Below are 18,856 nucleotides of genomic sequence, written 5' to 3'. Positions count from 1 at the left end.
AGTTTGCCGATCTTCATTAAGGGACGAGCTATACCTCGGATTAGCCAGGCAAGAACAGGTTCTAACTTCTAAAAAATTGCGAGCAGATATTCTGGAGGAAGATTTCAAGTTTAGAAGATTTGGAACATATATAAAGCAAGGTTCTGAAAACCGGACCAGACCGGCCGGTTCGACCGGTTTAACCGTGAACCGGCGCTACAAACGGTCCGGTCCCTCATATAAAAACCGTCCAAACAAAAACCGTTTAAGAACCGGCGAACCGATCAAAAACCGGCCGGTTAGACCGAACCGGTGACCGGCCGGTTATGCTAAACGACGCCGTTTTTATAATTAAAATAAAAAATAAAAAAACGGACCCGACCCGACCCGCTCGTTTAGCACGGAGCACCCCACCCCCCTTTCTTCCCCCGACCCCATTCATTCATTCCCCCTTTCTGAATCATCTCCAATGGAGAACGGAGAACCCTAGCCGCCCTGAACCATAGCCCCCCTGTCGCCATCCTTCGTCCCCTGGTGTCGCCATCCTCAGCCCCAGTAACCCTCAAATCTCCATCGTCGCCTTCGCCTGGTTCCTGCCCAGTAGCCCTCCATCTCCATCCTATGCTCATTTTCTCAACACCAGCACCGCAGCACGCAGTCAACACCGGTAGCCCTCCATCTCCATTGCGCGGTCCTCAACAGTCAACACTCAGCACCGGTAGCCCTCCATCGACCCCAGGTCAGTGACTCGTCCTCTGCTCATCTTGTTTGTTCTTCGCCTCTGCTCATGTTCTTCCATCGACCCCGGTAGAAACCTTGCATGAAATTGATACTCTGTGAAGTGTGAACTGTGGCTGTGGCTGATCAATTTAATCTCTGTGGACTGTGAACTGTGGCTATGAACTGTGGCTGTGAACTATGGCTGTGAACTGTGGCTGTGGCTGTGAATTTGATACTATGTGCAGTATGAACTTCCTCAGTAGAAAGTAGAAACCTTGCATGAAATTTATAATCTGAAAACTAACTTCCTGTTTGTTGCACAATTTCATTTTGTTTGTCAATTTGTGTTTGATCCTTGGCTCAATTTCTGTTTGCTGCTGAGCATAGGAAATTAATAATCTGAAAATTAAGCAGCCTGGTCTTCTATATTGCAGCTCAATTCCTGTTTGTTGCACAATTTCATTTTGTTTGTCAATTTGTGTTTGATCCTTGGCTCAATTTCTATTTGCTGCTGAGCATAGGAAATTAATAATCTGAAAATTAAGCAGCCTGGTCTTCTATTTTGCTTCATCTGTGAACTGTTCAATTTCTATGAATTTGTTCTGTGAACTGTTTAATTGCTGGAACTTCATCTGTGAACTGTTCAATTTCTGTGTATGTTCATTGTGATGTGTTGTGCTGTGGTTTTGCGGCTGTTTTTACTTTTTAATTTCATATATGTTTTATTAATTTCGGTTATGGAAGATAGTATTAATCAAGAAGCAACTGCTGATAACAATGCTTCTGTGAATAATAACATGCCTGCCGATACTCCACTTCCGAATGATGCTGCTAATCCCAATTTCCGTATGCTAACGATAGTCAGTCACAAGGTTCTTCTAACCTTAGGGGAAAAACAGATTTAGCTTGGAAAAATAGATCGAGTTTGGATTTTGATACGATCAATATGTATTTGGTTGATGATATTTTATGTAGTATTTTAAATTTCGAAGATATTTTAAGATTTATATCAGACTATAATTATATTTTAGGATGTGTATTTATAATTTATATATTATTCTATTCTAAAACGATTTTTCCGGTTGAACCGGTTGGACCAGTAAACCAGTGATTAGAGCGGTTTAATGACCGGTCCGGTTTTCTGAACCTTGATATAAAGACAAATTCGTACTTAAAAGTCGCCAGGAACGGAACAAGAGCAAGAAAAAGAATAATAAAAAATCAGAGCAATGCCTTGGCTTCAATCCTGAGCCGTTTCACTCTATTATCTGTTTTAGAAAGTTGAGTTGTACAAAGAGACTTGAGAGTTTGGTAAACACATTGTAAACGCCCTGTAATCTAGAAGGACAAACTATTGAGGCAATCAAAAGTACATGAACGGCACATTTTTATTGCCATTTAAGTGCCTGTATTATGAATCTACATTCTAGTTGGGTTGGAGCGTGGGATTTCTGACTGATTCAGGATAGAGATATTTCTTCAGGCATGATAAATGAAGGAGCTTCTTGCTAATTGTGTCCCTCTCAGAAGTGCCTGAAATTAGGGTCCAGCGGCTTAAATATTCGAGTAGTTGAGGGCAAAATATCTGTAAATACAAAGTTGTCCTAATCCAAGCTGGTTCTGTCAGGTACGGGTCTCCACGGCAGGCGCTATTCACTATTGACTTGGCAGCTTCCGTCACCGATCTTATGGGCATCAAACTAACCAGAACCTGCGCCAATCAAAATTAAGCATCCATAATTTGCTATATATGCTGAGGGCACCAAATAGATGCCATGACAATTCAGTATTCTTATTTTAAGCTTACATCTCTCATTTCTTGGTCAAGAACCATTTGGCCATCTTTTGATAGGAACTTGCCCTGTGTCATTTCTGACTCGACCAACCCTGGTGTGACTATGGTTATTCCTATGTCCTTTCCTAGTTCAGTCCTCAAACTCTCATATAAGCTTATTACTGCTGCTTTGCTTGCCTGAACATGGAAAACACGTTATAATGTAATTGTAATTGACAGAAAGAGCCACAGATGATGACATGAAGGGAATGAAGCTTGAGTATTAATTACATTGTAGAATATCATTCTAGGAGTAGGCAACCATCCAGCCGAGGAAGCTATTGCTATGATCTTTCCTCTGCTTTTTCTGAGGTGTGGGATCGAAAAATAAGTGGCGTACGCCGAACCCCACAGGTTAATGTCCTGTTAAGCAAACAGGGAAACAAGTTCTTCATAATAATTAACTAACCATTAGAAGGCAGAGTAAAACATTGAAGATTTTCAGTAGTTACCATTGCGGGTGCAAAATTACTGATATCAGTGGCGTGTTCAAACAAGCAAACAGGAACAACCCCAGCATTGTTCACCAGATGATCCACTGCAAAAACAAACAGCTGATTAATCCCTAAACTTGAAAATCATAATTCCTAATCATACATTAAGTTTTAATACTCACATCGTCCAAATCGGTTGACCGTGCAGTCAACGAACCGCTGACAATCTTTGAGTATGGAAACATCTGCAGGAATGGTAATGACATGAGGAGAACCAAGCGCCATGGCTCTTTGTGCAACCTCCTTCAGTCGATTCTCTCTTCTAGCAACAAGAGCCAGACGCGCTCCTCTTCTTCCATATTCATATGCTATATGCTTTGCAAACACAAACCAAACGCATAACATATAATATAACAAACATTGTTTTTCTTTAAGAATATATGAGAGAATAATTGCTAATTAAGGTACCTCGCCTATGCCTGAGGAAGCTCCAGTTATAAGGATAACTTTCCCTGCAACGTTCTCTTTAAGCAGTGATCTCAGAACGTAGTAGATAATCTTGAATAAGAGGTAAGGTGGTAAAATGAAAAGGAGCAAAGCTATGCACGTAGGTGGAACTAGGATGTTCAAGATCCATTCATCCACAACCATTATTGTTGCTGCCTGAAGGAATACGGTGAGAGAGATGGGGGGAAACACCAAGGAAGTAGACTCATATATATGATATATATCCCAAGGTGCCAATGTAACGCTGGCGTTTTGCATGCCCAACATGCAACACCTATCACTTTCCAGAACTAAACACGTGGTAGCTTAGCCTTAAGCTTACAGAAAACTTTTCATTCAAAATAAGTCAACAATAGCAAGAGTAGCATCTAATCTAATAATTCTTAGGTGTTGACAGAATAATGTCTCCTAGTCTCTGGATAAATTAAATACATTGCATGTATCACTCCCCCATGGTGTATTTTAAGTTTAAAAAATATTTAAATATTATAGTAAGTATAGATAATATTTTTTCCCTTTTATTTTATGTGGAAAAATCATAATATCAGTATTCCCACCTAGTCTTATTATTGCCTACGTTATATTAACGAAGTGCGTTCAACCGTTCAAATCAAGCCATACAAGAAGAAAGTGGAACAAATTACATAAGGTTTTTTGTCTGATACAAATTATACTAACTAAGCAAATGGAAGCGGGGAATCCAATTAGGGAAAATAATGGTACAAACACTGCAGACTTCACTCTTGCCAGTTCTCACATAGTCACATACAAAGCAAGAAACTAATCATGGAACTCATGAATCGGCAAAATTAGCCTGTAACCATGCTAGCTTTACTTGACTAGAAGTGTGTCGAAAATCATACAAAGCTTGGTAACCAATGATTGTAATCAACTTATTTTAGATTAATACAACTTAGACCTGTAAAAAAATGGAAGTGGCACACAGTACTTTACTCTAGCTTCAGCTCTGTTGCAGAATTATTTATTTTTCGGGAAAGCCCAATAAAGGAGCGTACGGCCGAGTCTACTAGTTGAGGATAAAGCAGCTTGAAAGGAAACAAAACCTTGACCCAAGATGGCTCTGTCAAGTACATATCTCCCCTGCATGCGCTTTTCACTATGCTTTCTGCTAATTCAGATGCTGATAACAGTGGAATTATTTCCATTATACGCTCCTATAGTAATTGCAAAAATATCACAGTTAACTACCAATTATATTCATTATTGTGAACTACTTTGTTGAGAATTCAATTCAGTTTCACCACCAACCTCTTTTACTACAGTTAATCCTAGATCCGTGTTGATCAAACCAGGTGTGACTATTGTTATGCTAATAGCACGACCAAGTTCCATCCTGAGAGTCTCAAAGTAGTTTATAGCCGCTGCCTTGCTTGCCTGCTTAGGAGTAATCATTACTTCCACAAGACTAAACAGTATAAACATGTTTAACAGGGGAAAGCACTATTTTGATTGCAACATTTGACTCAAATTTTAATTTAATTTTTAATATTTTAAACGTTTTATTTCTATCTTAAAAATTTTAAATGGATTTATATTATTTTATCGTTAAATTTAACATGAATAATTAATAGAATGATTAATGTGAATGTTAACAATTTTATTGTTAAATTATATTTTTTATGTGTTAAAAAAATATAACTAAAATCTTTTTGTAATATTTTTTTTGTTGATCTTTTATAAAAAAAAAAATTCAAATCCTATCAATCAATCATCAACGCTCTAAAATAAAAAAAAAAAAATTTATGTTAGTAATTGTTGGTAAATGAATTTTACTTGAATACCAAAATCAAATTTATTAACTCTTTAATATACTAATTGTTAGTATCAAATTTAATCTTGGGATAACATTAAACACTTTTAAAATTTTTTAGGACTGAAATAAAAATTTTAAAAACCTTTTAAAACTAAAATAAAATATTTAAAATACTATATACTAAATTAAGATTAACGTTATCCACCAAAATAATAATTTATCCTATTTTATAATATCGCAATGGTTAACGGAAGGTTACACTATAGATACTGCTTTTTGGGAGAGGGAACCATCCAAAAACCGATGCAATCACAATGATCCTGCCTCTGCTTGTTTTCAGATGTGGGATTGCACATAAAGTGCCATAAACTGATCCCCAGAAATTTACGTCCTATGTAAAATGTGAATTCACATTGTTGAGTAAGTATTCCATGAATATCTAATCATATAAATAGATAGAATAGTCTAGAATTTCATGATGAATGGCCTTACCATCATTGGAGTAAATTCAGAAGCATTACTCCAATCTTTGAATCCTGAAGGCTTGCCAATTCCAGCATTATTCACCAAACAATCCACTGCGGACAACATACACAAATTGATACAATTCTATCGTTAAATGAAAATTGAATGATAGCTAGCATAGGTCGCATATATATTCATACATCGTCCAAAATGATTAACTGTTTGATCCACAAAACGACGACAGTCTTGGAGCTTTGAAACATCTGCAGCGATGATGATAACATCAGGAGAACCCAGAGATCTGGCCTTTTCAGCCACAACTACAAGATTGTCCTCCCTAATGTCAACCAGTGATAAAACTGCTCCTCTCCTTCCATTTTCATCGGTTTGAAACAAATTCCTTACATAAATAAAAACCTTGAAGATAAGGAAAGGTATCATGAACGAGGATAGAAGCACCAATGATAGTGGGTGCAATGCAATGTTCAGTAGCTTCTGAATTGCAGCCATGATTGCTTTGATTAGATATACCCAAGAAATCAAGTAGATCTTATACTATCAGTGTACAGTGGAGTAGTAGTCTGTTACTAGATTTTATATTCTCAATCTACTACTCGTACTTAAGATGGCAATGGGACAAGCTAGGACGAGTGGAACTGTTATTTCCGCACTTGCGCTCCCCGAAATTAATTATTCATTTATGAAAAATACAAGTAACCAACAACATTTTTAAATCATGTTTGAGCAATGTGAATTAATAGGATTAAGAGAGTAAATTGATCTTAAATTTAATTAGTAACATTAAATTATGGTATAGTATAATTGGTGGTTATTCATGTTATTCAAAATAGTCATTATTTATCTAGCATTAGGGCTGGCAATGGGTAGGATAGGATAGGGTTTGGCCCCTACCCTAACCCTACCCGCGGGTTGAAAATTTTATTAAAACTCTACCCTACCCTACCCGCGGGTTGAGAATCTTTCAACCCTAACCCTACCCGCACCCTAAAATTCTAAACCCTACCCTACCCTACCCTACCTGCAGAAATATCAAATTTTTTCAAAGTAAATATAAAATTCAATTATTTCGAATTTTATACGTATTAATAACATAAAAAATAAAAAACTAATGCTCTAAATTACTAAATTAACTAACTAGTTTAGTGGTTGTTCACTTATTATAAGTCATTATATAAGAGATGTTGTGGGTTCAACTTTCACTTCCTTCACTATATAGATAAATTTTATAAATTATGTGTTATATATAAGGTGCGGGTAGGATAGGATAGAGTACACCGGATAGAGTACACCCTAAACCCATACCATAACCTACTCGAACAGGTTGGGTACCCGCGCGGGTAGGGTATGAATTAAAAACGTTAACTCGCACGCATAGTCGCTAAGTGTTCACATGTGCGTTTTGGATAGATCAATCTCTATAATAAAGTATAACACAATCCTCAAAAAATTTAAAAAATCTCAAAGTAATTTTTGAAAATTTTTAAAAAATCCAAAATAGTCTCTTCGAATATTTGTAATTTTTTTAAAAATTATTGTCTTATAATATTTTTATTAATAAAAAATATAATATCATTAAAAAATATATAATAAATAAAAAATACAAAAAATAACAAAATATATACTAGCATATAATTTTATTTATTAATACTAAAATATCATAGAAATAACATTATTTAATAATTAACATATGATACCTATATTAAGTTAATATATATTAAGGTAATATAGTCATATAAAAACCATAATAATAATAACTAAATTTAAGAGCTTATTGAATTATAAAAACCATTATTTATATATCTAATCTCCTACGATATTGACTCCAAATAAATTAAAAAAATATTTTTAAGTGAAAAATATATTTTTTTTAGGCATAATTGTTAAATGTGGTAGCACAAATAGCTTTAATTCTAAGTTTATTTTGTGCAACATTACAACAATTAAATTCTAAAATTTTTTAAAAAATATGAACAGAACACTTGGATTTGTCAAGACATTTCATCTTCAAGTATTACAAAGTATGAGAAGCTTTATATTGAGATTTTGTAAATCATCTATATTGATCTTGTGGTTAACCAACATTTACAAATTTGACTTCATAGATGACTTAGTTCACATTGCATGCAAGTTCCAAAGAGTTGTGCATTTATATGCATTTGCACAAACATTTTTAATTGTTTATGTGAAAAATTTTATGTTAAATGAGAGTTCTCCTATCTTTTTAAATAACAATGATTCATTTTCTTCTTTATCATTAAAAATGATTATAGAATATGACACCTATAAATTACATTAAATTAATATTTTGCATGGTTAAAAATAAATAAAATTTATTTATTTTAAAAATTATTTTTTTGAAAAATACCTTTTAAAAATTAATTTATAATTTTTTTAAAAATATATAAAAAATTTGTATGTAAATAATCAAATTTGAAATATATAAAACTCCAAATTGTTTATAATTATTACACTAAAATGTTAATTTATAACATTTTTTCAGTGTATATATCATTGGTAATACTAAAAAAATTTATCTTATTTGATATTTATTGATTGTTGCTAAAATTAATAAATATTAAATAAGACCATACAAATTTTAACTATTTTTAGTTAATTTTTTTATTATCAAATATTTTTTATATAACATGTATGGGAGTAACAAGTTTTTTTCAACTAAATGTCCAACTAATAGTAAAAATTCCAAAAGGAATAATAGAGCAAGCTCTTCTTTTTCTCTTTCTACATGTTCTTCTTGACATGATTTTTTATTGCTTTTGTTAGAATTTTCATGAATTTTATGTAGAATTTCTATACTTTTTTAAAACAATGTTTTATTTTAAAAAATTGTATAAATTTAAAGAAATTTTTATTTTATTTTAAAGAATTTTTGTGTAAATTTTAGAAAGTTTTATATAAATTTGTTAAAATTAAAAAAACCAATATTTTTTTAAAATTAAAATAAGAACTTATTTACAAAAGTATTTGTTCACCTAATATTTTTTATATTATTTTTTTAATGTAATTTGTAAACATTAAAAAATGATTACAAAATATATCATATAGATCAATCCTGAGTTAAGTGTGTAAATATAGTCATCTCATGTTTATAATAATCAGAGAAAACGACATTCATTTTTTTACAAAATATTGAAATGATAATTTTTTTATTTATAAAATATATACTCTTTTTTTATAAGATTAAAACATATTTTTCATAATAATAAATATACAAATATATATTTTATATTATTATTAATTTAATTAAATAATTATTACTAGTTTTTATGAATATTTTAATTAAATAAATTTAAATATATGCCATTTTAAAGAATAATATATTTTATAAATAAAAAAAGAAAGTATCATTTAAAGTGTATTTTCTCTGCTAACTAACATTTAGCCTAAAGCAATGTTCAATACTTCAATTTATGATGTTGACTCAAATATGACCGGAGTTATTTTTAGATACTTTTAAGTAAATAAAAGGATTTACTTTCTCTTATCAATTTATAACATATATACTAAAGTGATTTTATTATAAATATTTATTCTATCATCTACCCATTAGATTAGTAAATAGTTATAATTTGCATAAGAGTACCTAAAAGTTTTTCATATGACCGACATGCTGCACCCACTAAGAGAATCAAGGAAGAAGAGGAAGAAGAACAAACCAGGGGAAAAATTTTGAAAAAGAGGGCTTTGATAGAATAAACTATAATTATTCTCGTTAATAATAAAATATTTTTAGAATAATTTAAAATGTGATAAAAATATCTACTATGAAAGATATATTTAAAAAATATTTTATATATTATGTTTTTTTAATATCTTTTTAAACATGATTAAAAAGATTATAAATTTTAATCTTTAAAATATGACGATTTTATGATAAGTAAATTTTTTTTGTAGATTTTTTTATTAATGATAAAAAGTACTTTTAAAAAATAAAAATAAAATTTTAGTTCAATTTTTTATATATTTATTAAATAGTTATCCAAATATTTTTATAAAATTTTGAATAAAATATATGAATATTTTATTAAATATAAAAATTATTTATTATTTATAAAAAAATTATAGTTTTTGTTATCTTTATAAAATTTTAAAATATTATAAAAATATTTTTATTTTTATCGAAAATAAAAATTATTTTTGTCACCATATTCAAAAATCAATAAAAGCAGTTTTAGTATTTTATTGTTGCAAAAAAATTCTCTTAAGTGATAATATTAGTATTTAATGACGTAATAAAATGATGTTTTATTTATTTTTAAATTTGTAATATTTATTATTTGTAAACTTTATTATTTTAACCCAAAAATAATTAATAGTATATTTTTTTAAAATGATAATATAATTTTAGAAAAACCGAATCCTTTATCGTTAATATTTAATAGTGTAAAATGGTGTTTTAAGTCGTGCAAAATATGTCGATTTAACGTGTACATCCTTGGCCCTGGCTATGATCCCTCCACCTGTCTCACACATTAAATAAGTCGGTATATGGTTCCGTCTTAAATTTATGATTTGTAGTTTGTTGATTGTTGGCATGTTAGTTGTTAACATTTATTGTTCCATTATAAGATATTAAGGTAAGTCATCTAAATCAATTATTTTGGATATATATATATATATATATATATAGTGATTTTTTTTAAAAATAAAATAAAAAAAATATTTTTTCATGTCTAATTTTTTAACTTTAATTTTTAGGTAGAAAAAATATAGGTAAATAATAGTTTTTGTGAACACTAAACAACGTGAATATTGGACCCAATAAAGTAAAAACACGTTACACTTTTAAATTATCCACTTAAATCTTAATATTAATCTGCATACTTAGTGAATTGAACATTCGTTGTACATATTTTTCAAAAAAAGTCATTAATTACCTAGCATTACCTTTTTAAATACGATTTTTTTCGATTTAGGACGAGTTGGCCGCAGTTCTCCGATGAACTCTATATTTTTTATAGAGTTCGCCTAACTCCAGCAAACTTCACTTTAATTTTTTTTCAAAATGCACGAAGCACAAAATTTTAAGCCATTATCATGATATCTAGAGTATATACGAGTATACAAAAATACATAATAAATATGACTTCTTCGAGTGGGGATCTTGACAAAAATTTTTAGAAGGACCAAATATATAATTAATTATATATGTTATATAAGAGTATTTATATTTAAATTAAATGTACTAATTTTTATTTTTTTAATCCTTATAAATTTATAATTATAGAAATAAATTATTAAAAAATTAAAAATTATAATGAACATAATAGCGTCTAAAACTATAATAAATATATAATTTTTTTGTCCATATCAATTATTTTTTAAAAATTATTGAACATCAAGAAAAAATATAAGATGATAAACTTAAAATATAATAAATTTTTTATTTGATATTATGATACCAATTACTATATTGTGCAACATATTAAAGATAGTAGTGATATAAAAAAATTAAAATATTAGACTTATTTTAATAAATATTTATATATATAGTTTATCTATTTTATAACTTAGTTAAAAATAATTTTGTTTTATAAAATATTAAAATTAATAAAATAGCATGAAATTATTTGTTTGTATTATTTATTCTTTTACAGTTGAATTTTATTTAATTCATTATACTTTAAAATAATAAGATTATCTTTTTTATTATAAAAAACTAAAAATTAAAAAAATGATAATTTGATGACCTTAAAAAAAGAAAAGAATATATATATAGTAAATTTTGAACCCAAACCTAAGAGTTTGTGAAAAATTTGTAATAAAAATAATAATTTTATAAAATATTTTGGACATGGCTCCATTGTATTGTCTGTATGAAGCTCTGGCACAAGTTTCTTTAACATTGTTGGCGATAATGGCAATCATTATCATTGTCTCTAGAAATATAAAGATACACGAAAATAAGTCATATTTAACAAGAATTTTTTTATTATAAATAAAAAAATTATTATTTTTCAATAAAAATATGACTTATTCTTGTGTACACTTGTGTATTTTTTTTTATTTTTTATATTTTTGAGATGTTGCTGTTTGTGTTAGAAATTAGTGTCTTGAACTATATGAAGGGATTTGTTTGTTTTAAATTTATAATACATACACAATTTAATACTTAAGGAGGGTAATAATTCAAATTTTTAAATTCCCATAACTCTTGGTTAGATTTTTCAGGAAAATTTATAAGCACGCAATTATGGTGTATACCAGTTATTTTTTGGTGTATTATAAAAAAAATTTGGCATATTTGTATATTTGATCTTATTTTTCTTGATTTTTTTAAACATGTAATTAATAACTTTTAAATACAGTACAAACAGATTCACAGAAGTTTATTTATGCAAACAAAATTTATAATATGATTGAATTAAATATTCACAAATTATACAAAAAGTATATGTTCAAACTATTCACAAACTACACAATATTAAATTATTGATGGTCAATATCTTCTTAATGTAATTGACAATATGGACTCAATAATGCTACAGATGGCTTGGACAATCTGATTGCTTAGCTTTTCTGAATGACTCTATCTCTTAGTTGATTCATTTCATTAAATAGAATCAGCAAAGTGTATTCAACTATGAAATGGTCCACCTCTGCCTACAATTTAAAAAAATTTCTTTTACTAAATTCTGTTAATTTAGTAAAGTAATATAGAATTATTTATTTTTAAACATAGTTACCTACATCCAATTCTCCCAGTTATATTTGCTCTTTTTAATGTTTTTTGGTTTGATTATCTCGAGCCATTTTATTACATAAACTGCAGAATCGTAGCTAAAAAACAAAAATAAATTAACAAAATAAAATAAGACAATAAGAGAAAACACAAAATTTCTCATAGAGAAAGATTTATACCTCATTTTTAGGCCTGCAATATTGATATATGGGGTTTAATTTGATCGTTCTTTTTAATGAGAGGTTACCCTCCGGCAAATACCCTCATTTTAGAAATCACATAGCTCTAAAAATAAAAAAAATAAAAATATAAGAAAGACTACATTTAAAACCTGATTACACCGAAATGATCCAATAATACACCTTATTTTAAACAGAACTACACCCAATTCTTATATTGTTAACAACAAACACAAACCAAAAAATTTATAGAGAAAACGGAAGCAACTTACAACAAATGTGTTAAGTTTCATTCCTTTTGGCGAGGGACACTTCTTGTGATATGGGTCAAGGACACGAAATTTCTTGTATCTAACATCTGCCATCTATATCCACCAATGTTTCCCGTAACAAATTGGGACAAATATCTGAAGGGCTTGAATGTCGAAGGACTTTTTTGTTTTTTTACGTAAGAACTCACCATCTGATTCTCCAAAGCCATATTTTACAGAATTTGTATAACACCGAAAGAAATAGTTATTACACACAATACATTACATAAATATACTGAAATTTAAGCTTAATACACCTTATCACAATATCAAAGGAGAGACAGTAAATTTATTCTTCAAATCTTTTAATTCTTTTTTTTGTTGAGAATTAGACACATTGCAGTCACAATCTAGGAAAACAAAAAACCAAAGTAATTACATCAACATTACAGTCACAAATCATAATAAAATCATTAATCTTATTCTAAGATTACCTCAACTTTAATATATGTACTAGCTTTTAAATATGCAAAGTGGCCTTTTGTTATCTCCATTGGTTGTTGAGCATTCAGGATGCACATTGTCTCTCACTCATTAGTGCTTCCATCGTCATAGGTCTTCAAATTTGTAGCCCGATACTTCGCTCTGCCTCGCATGAGTTTCGAACTTGTCAACAAATCGTTATGCGGGCTACACCTTTTGGTGTGGGAGACTTTTATCCTCAGCAAAATTTAAGGCCGCCGCAACCCCAGTGTTTACAACCTGCTCCACCAGCTCTTCTAAATCTTCAACCAGTATTGGGCTCTCTTGACTTTTTCCTTTCTCAGATGTCGGTCGCCCTTCTTGAGTCAGTGTTTCTTCCTGACTCGAATCAGTAAAGCCAAGGCTGAACGATGGCGCAGAGAATTCATGCTTTACAAACGATGCTGTCCTAGCAATCATCATTAATGCAGCAGTGGCTTGAGGGAGTGGATGATTGCATAGTGACATATAAAATACTATAAGAATAAGAATAGACAAAAGATATTGAAAGAGAGTTATATTGTGTAGAACTTACATTTTAGAAGGAGTTGCTGGCTCTGTGGGTGTGCTTTCAGCAGGTTGATGTGGTTGTGGAGTGCTACAGGATTACAGAAAAGGTTTTAAATTAGAAAAAGACCAATTCCACCTCAATTCACAAGAGATACATTGAAATAAGAACCAAATGCACCTTTATATAAAAGACATGTAACCAAATATTATTCCTTACCCATTAATTGTTTCTTCTCTAATTTTTTTGCTGGGAGACTTTGGAGGGGTTGGTTCACTCTGCAGAGTACTTGATGCTCTTGTCTCTGACGAAGGTACACATATTTGAAGTGGAAGTCTAACAAAGATAAAAATAAAAAGGTTGAAAGTAAGTTGGAAAACTCACATCTCGAGCAATTCAGATTGTGAATGTGTCTCTTTTCGAAGAACGATCATTTTTTCTTGAGCTGATTCATTAAATGATTCTTCTTCTCCACCCAACCTAAAATCCACCGAAATCATGTCAGAATATACCTCAAGTATTGAATAGAAATACAGCCTATGTTTTATGAGAATTTACATAGTTGTAGTTTTTTCTACCTTTTTTTTTTGAATAAATCATTAAAGGTCTTTTTTTTCTAAAAATATATACAAAATCAGAAGCAGAAGATGGTAACACAAGAATTAAGAAATTGGCAATAGAAATAAAAATTACATATTATCACTTGGTTTGTTTACGCTGCTTTGATATGTCTGTATTTGAAGGATAGGATCATTTTCACTTTCCAAGTTTACATTCGGCATTCTAAGGACAAAATAAATATCATTCAGTAAAACTAGACTATTTAATTACATCAGGATTTATGAAATTTTATCAAATAAGGGATCTTACATTTAGGAAGAATCATAGTGAGCTTCCGTGGAGGGGAGCCCACCTTCTGGTATGTATGCCCTTTTTTCCCGCATCTTGGGAATCATCAGCAACAAAAACACCTTAAAATTGGCAATATACACGAAAATCAACATACCCTTATGCAGCCTTTTCATTTGTTTTTTTTTCTTTTTGATTTTCTAAAAAATTGTTGTATTTCTTCAGTTCTGACATTAGTTTTGACAGAACATACAAAAGAATATGTTAACAAATAAAATTTTTATGAAAAAGAGTAAGATAGCTTTAGAATGTATCTTATACATCATCAGATTCAGTTTCTTTTTTAGAAGATGAATTCTCAATAATGTACTTTTTTTTCTGGATTGCATCTTGGAAATAAAAAAAGTATCAATAAGACAAATACAACAAAATGGATAAAATACCCCCCAAAGCAATGCATACTTTTTTGGTGGAGTCTGAACTTTTTTCTTCGATTTTTCTTTTATTATTCACTCCGATTCTTCACTTTTGACAATAAATTAGAAACACTTTATTAGTACATAAAATTTTGATATAAACAGAAAATATAGCAATGCAATGATAATTTCATAATCTTACTCATCATCAGATCTACTTTGGCTTTTCGAAGACATATCCTCAACAATCTGCTTCCTCTTTTTGGATACTATTCTGGATAGCAAACAATTATTAGTAAAAAATTCGGTAAAAATGACAAAATACACAAAAAATATTACTTACTTTTTTCTTATTCTGGTTGGTTATTTTCTTGTTTTTGGTAGCTCTTCCGAGTCTTGTTTAGACTCATACTCGAGGTAGTAGCAGTATCACTCTCCGATGAAATGTCATTCTTTTGTTTCTTTTTCTTTTTTTTCTTCTTTTCTTCTTTTTTCATTCTCGTCAATTTCTTTTTCAGCTTTGCCCTCTTGACGATGCCCTGAAACACTTAAAACATTAGTTTACATCATGTACATAAAACAAATACACCCAAATTAAAGAAAAGATTTTGTTCAGTTACCATATGACCCTTAGTTTCAGCTTCGATCATCTGAAGCAGTAACTCCCTAGTCCAATGTCTCACCCAGGGCAGTCCAGGGATTGCATTTGCATCCATGTTTTGTGTTTTGATTCATGAAAGCATACAATCATCAAGGCATAAAGGCAGCCATCAATAAATTTTTTCTTTTTCAAGTGGTGCTCACTTATGCCCTTGATGAGGAATTCGAGGACATAGCCACCCCAATTCCACTCCCTTATGGTGTCCACACAAAAAATTAGAGGCATGTGGACGGGAGAAACCTTGTTTATTGTTGTCGAAAACAAGAACGCCATTTGAATATAGAGGATGAACACTCTTTTGAACATAAGCCGATCTTCATCAGTGGCAACACCAATATCCATCATCAAATCTGTGAGATTCTTCAATATTTTTCCTTGGAAACTTCTATAAACTTCTTTGTCCTCCTCAGATAACTCTTTAAAGCCAACTTTGTCTGGAAATAGCTCCCCTACAAAAGCAGCAAAACAACATCATCAATTACACTCCAATTCACTTGAAATACACCGAAATACCAGCCATATATACCTCTATTTATTTTTTTATTACATGTGATAATATGAGTTCAAAAGAATAGGTTACAAAGACTAGATTACAAAGAATGCAAGTATAAATGTTTTGTGTAATCAGTTACCAGATGCATTCAAGCAAAGGGCAGCTCTTATATTTTTCTGGTCGATGCTCAACTCACCATACCGGGTGTCCAATTTATTTCTTACCACATTAAAGAAATATGCCAACTCCCTCAACAGCTTATGTGGTAGATTCATTGGAGGGATGTGCATCAAACCATCGAATTCCAATTTTCGGACGATGGCCTTCTTTTTTTCACTCATGTTTTGAAATTTTTCATTCAATAGTCTTATCGAGCATCTCAAATCTTTGGTTTTCTATAAAGAAATAAAATGAGAATCATTTAAATAAGCTATATTTATACAAAGAAAAATTGAGTTGGTCTAAGATATATGTGCTTACATTGTATTTTTTTTGCAACAGGATTTTTGCTTGCCATTTTCACTGTAAGGAATAAAAAATATGGTTAATAGATAAAAACATCACTAATTACCCTCGAATTCGCTTGATATACACCCAAATAACATACATATACATCTCTATAATTTTTTAGATTACATGACATAATATGAATTTGAAATGATATTCAAGTCAACCAAACATGCATAAAATGACACCAAAAGCACAAGGACAATACTCTGTTTCTAGTTACACTGGGTATAGGACAACATCACCAGTTACACTCGAATTCTCTTGATATGCACCGAAATACTAGCCACATACACCTCTATTATTTTTTAGATTACATGACATAATATGCATTATTTTCAAGTCAACCAAACATGCATAAAAGGACACTAGAAGCACAAGGACAATATTCAATAACAATAACACCAATTACAATCGAATTTACTTGAAATACAGCGAAAGTTTCTATTTTAACAAACTCAGTTCCAAACATGCACAAAAACACTTGAAAATTTATGTTAAACTATTCGCGAAACAGAATGGAAAACACTTATCACCGATTGAACAGTTTGACGAAAATAGTAATATCTATTTTAAACTAAGAACACATAATGAATATACTTATAAATAGAAATACAACTATATAGTGTTTCGTGTTCAAAATGAGAAAGAAAAAAGTGAAAAACTTCGATGATTAGTAAAAGAGTACCTTGAATAATCTTTCTTCTTTTGTTTCTATGTTTTTTATAGAGTTTTTGAAGTTTTCTTGTTGATTTCTTGAGTGTTGACGATGATTTTGATAGTTTCTTGAGAGATTTTGAACTTCATTTGAATCTTCAAGGTTGTGGTTTTGATTGAGAAAGAAGAAGAACCGTCTTTCATAATGGTGAGTGAGCGCGCTATTGAAACCATTAAGTTAGCGCGTATTTACACGCTCGTATTGATGAGGGTTATTTTTGTTGGACTTAGCCCTACTTGTATAACTTATAAGGCAAAAAAACTTGTATGTATAGTAGGTCTGATATATATATATATATATATATATATATATATATATATATATATATATATATATATATATATATATATATATATATAAAGGAAATAGAAATCACGACTTTAATAACTAAACAAATAAATATATTCAGGTAGCATAAATAAAAATATTATTTAAACAAATAAATATATACCAAGAATAAGATAACCATTAACTTAACAATTAATATATTCGGGTAGCATAAATAGGAACTCTATTAAATAAAAAAATCGTAAAGTTTTAATTTTGGAATTAAATGTACATAATTATAATTATAAGAATTTGTTTTGAAATAGATAATTAAATTAATTTAGTATTAATTGTATATTTCTATTTTTAATTTAGAGCAAATCAATTCTAAACTATATATATATATATATATATATATATATATATATATATATATATATATATATATATATTCTTTTAATGTATTATGTGATTGTGAACTTTTATATCTGAAACTTATACTTTTTTCTTAATCATTATCATGCCTATTAGGTTATGTTCTAATCTTGAGTTTAATATAATATTAAATGTAATTTTTTTAATCTTTTTAATTGTATTATTTTATTTTATTTTAATTTTTTTTGCAAGTATGATCTTATTAAGAATATCAAGGCAACATATAGGCATAAAGTTTGCAAACTTAAAATTAGAATAATTTAATTATGGAGTGTCAAGCAATTTGAAACGCATACACAAAAAGCTCCGATATATTATTTTTAAATTAAGGATAAAGTATATTTTTTGTCATTGAAGTTTGACAAAAATTTCAAAAATATCCCTAAGTTTTATTTTGTTTCAATTTTGTCCCAAAAGTTTTCGATTTGCATCAAATATACCCCTAACAGCTAATTTTACAAAAAATTTAAGACCAATTCAACAACAATTTCATAAGAACAACCCTCAACACAAGCAAATCAAGCATAATTTTCATGCATTATTGTTAGATTGGTCTTAATTTTTTTGAAAATTTAGCCGTTGAGGGTATATTTGATGCAAATCGAAAACTTTTGGG

At 29.7% G+C, this 18,856-nt stretch overlaps 2 protein-coding genes across 3 annotated transcripts; both read right to left on the bottom strand.

Moving 5' to 3' along the window:
* Positions 1-1,910: 1,910 nt before the first annotated feature.
* Positions 1,911-3,685, bottom strand: LOC112790954 (11-beta-hydroxysteroid dehydrogenase A). Its single transcript, XM_025833591.3, has 6 exons — positions 3,436-3,685; positions 3,150-3,342; positions 2,986-3,071; positions 2,765-2,896; positions 2,507-2,671; positions 1,911-2,410 (listed from the first exon to the last, which is right to left on the bottom strand). The coding sequence occupies exons 1-6, from the start codon at positions 3,616-3,618 to the stop codon at positions 2,126-2,128; spliced, it is 1,044 nt and encodes a 347-aa protein (XP_025689376.1). The 5' UTR covers positions 3,619-3,685; the 3' UTR covers positions 1,911-2,125.
* A 407-nt stretch (positions 3,686-4,092) lies between these two features.
* LOC112790955 (11-beta-hydroxysteroid dehydrogenase-like 4A) lies at positions 4,093-6,438 on the bottom strand. Of its 2 annotated transcripts, XM_025833592.3 has the most exons (5): positions 5,914-6,438; positions 5,741-5,826; positions 5,508-5,639; positions 4,744-4,869; positions 4,093-4,649 (listed from the first exon to the last, which is right to left on the bottom strand). In XM_025833592.3, exons 1-5 carry the CDS (start codon positions 6,221-6,223, stop codon positions 4,425-4,427), a joined length of 879 nt encoding a protein of 292 aa, XP_025689377.1. In that variant the 5' UTR covers positions 6,224-6,438; the 3' UTR covers positions 4,093-4,424. The 2 variants fall into 2 exon arrangements, with proteins under 2 accessions (XP_025689377.1, XP_025689378.1); XM_025833593.3 differs by lacking the exon at positions 5,508-5,639.
* Positions 6,439-18,856: the final 12,418 nt, after the last annotated feature.

The sequence above is a fragment of the Arachis hypogaea genome, chromosome 3 (assembly GCF_003086295.3).
Source record: "Arachis hypogaea cultivar Tifrunner chromosome 3, arahy.Tifrunner.gnm2.J5K5, whole genome shotgun sequence".
In the NCBI taxonomy this organism is placed as follows: domain Eukaryota; kingdom Viridiplantae; phylum Streptophyta; class Magnoliopsida; order Fabales; family Fabaceae; genus Arachis; species Arachis hypogaea.
This window is presented reverse-complemented; position numbering and strand designations above follow the sequence as displayed.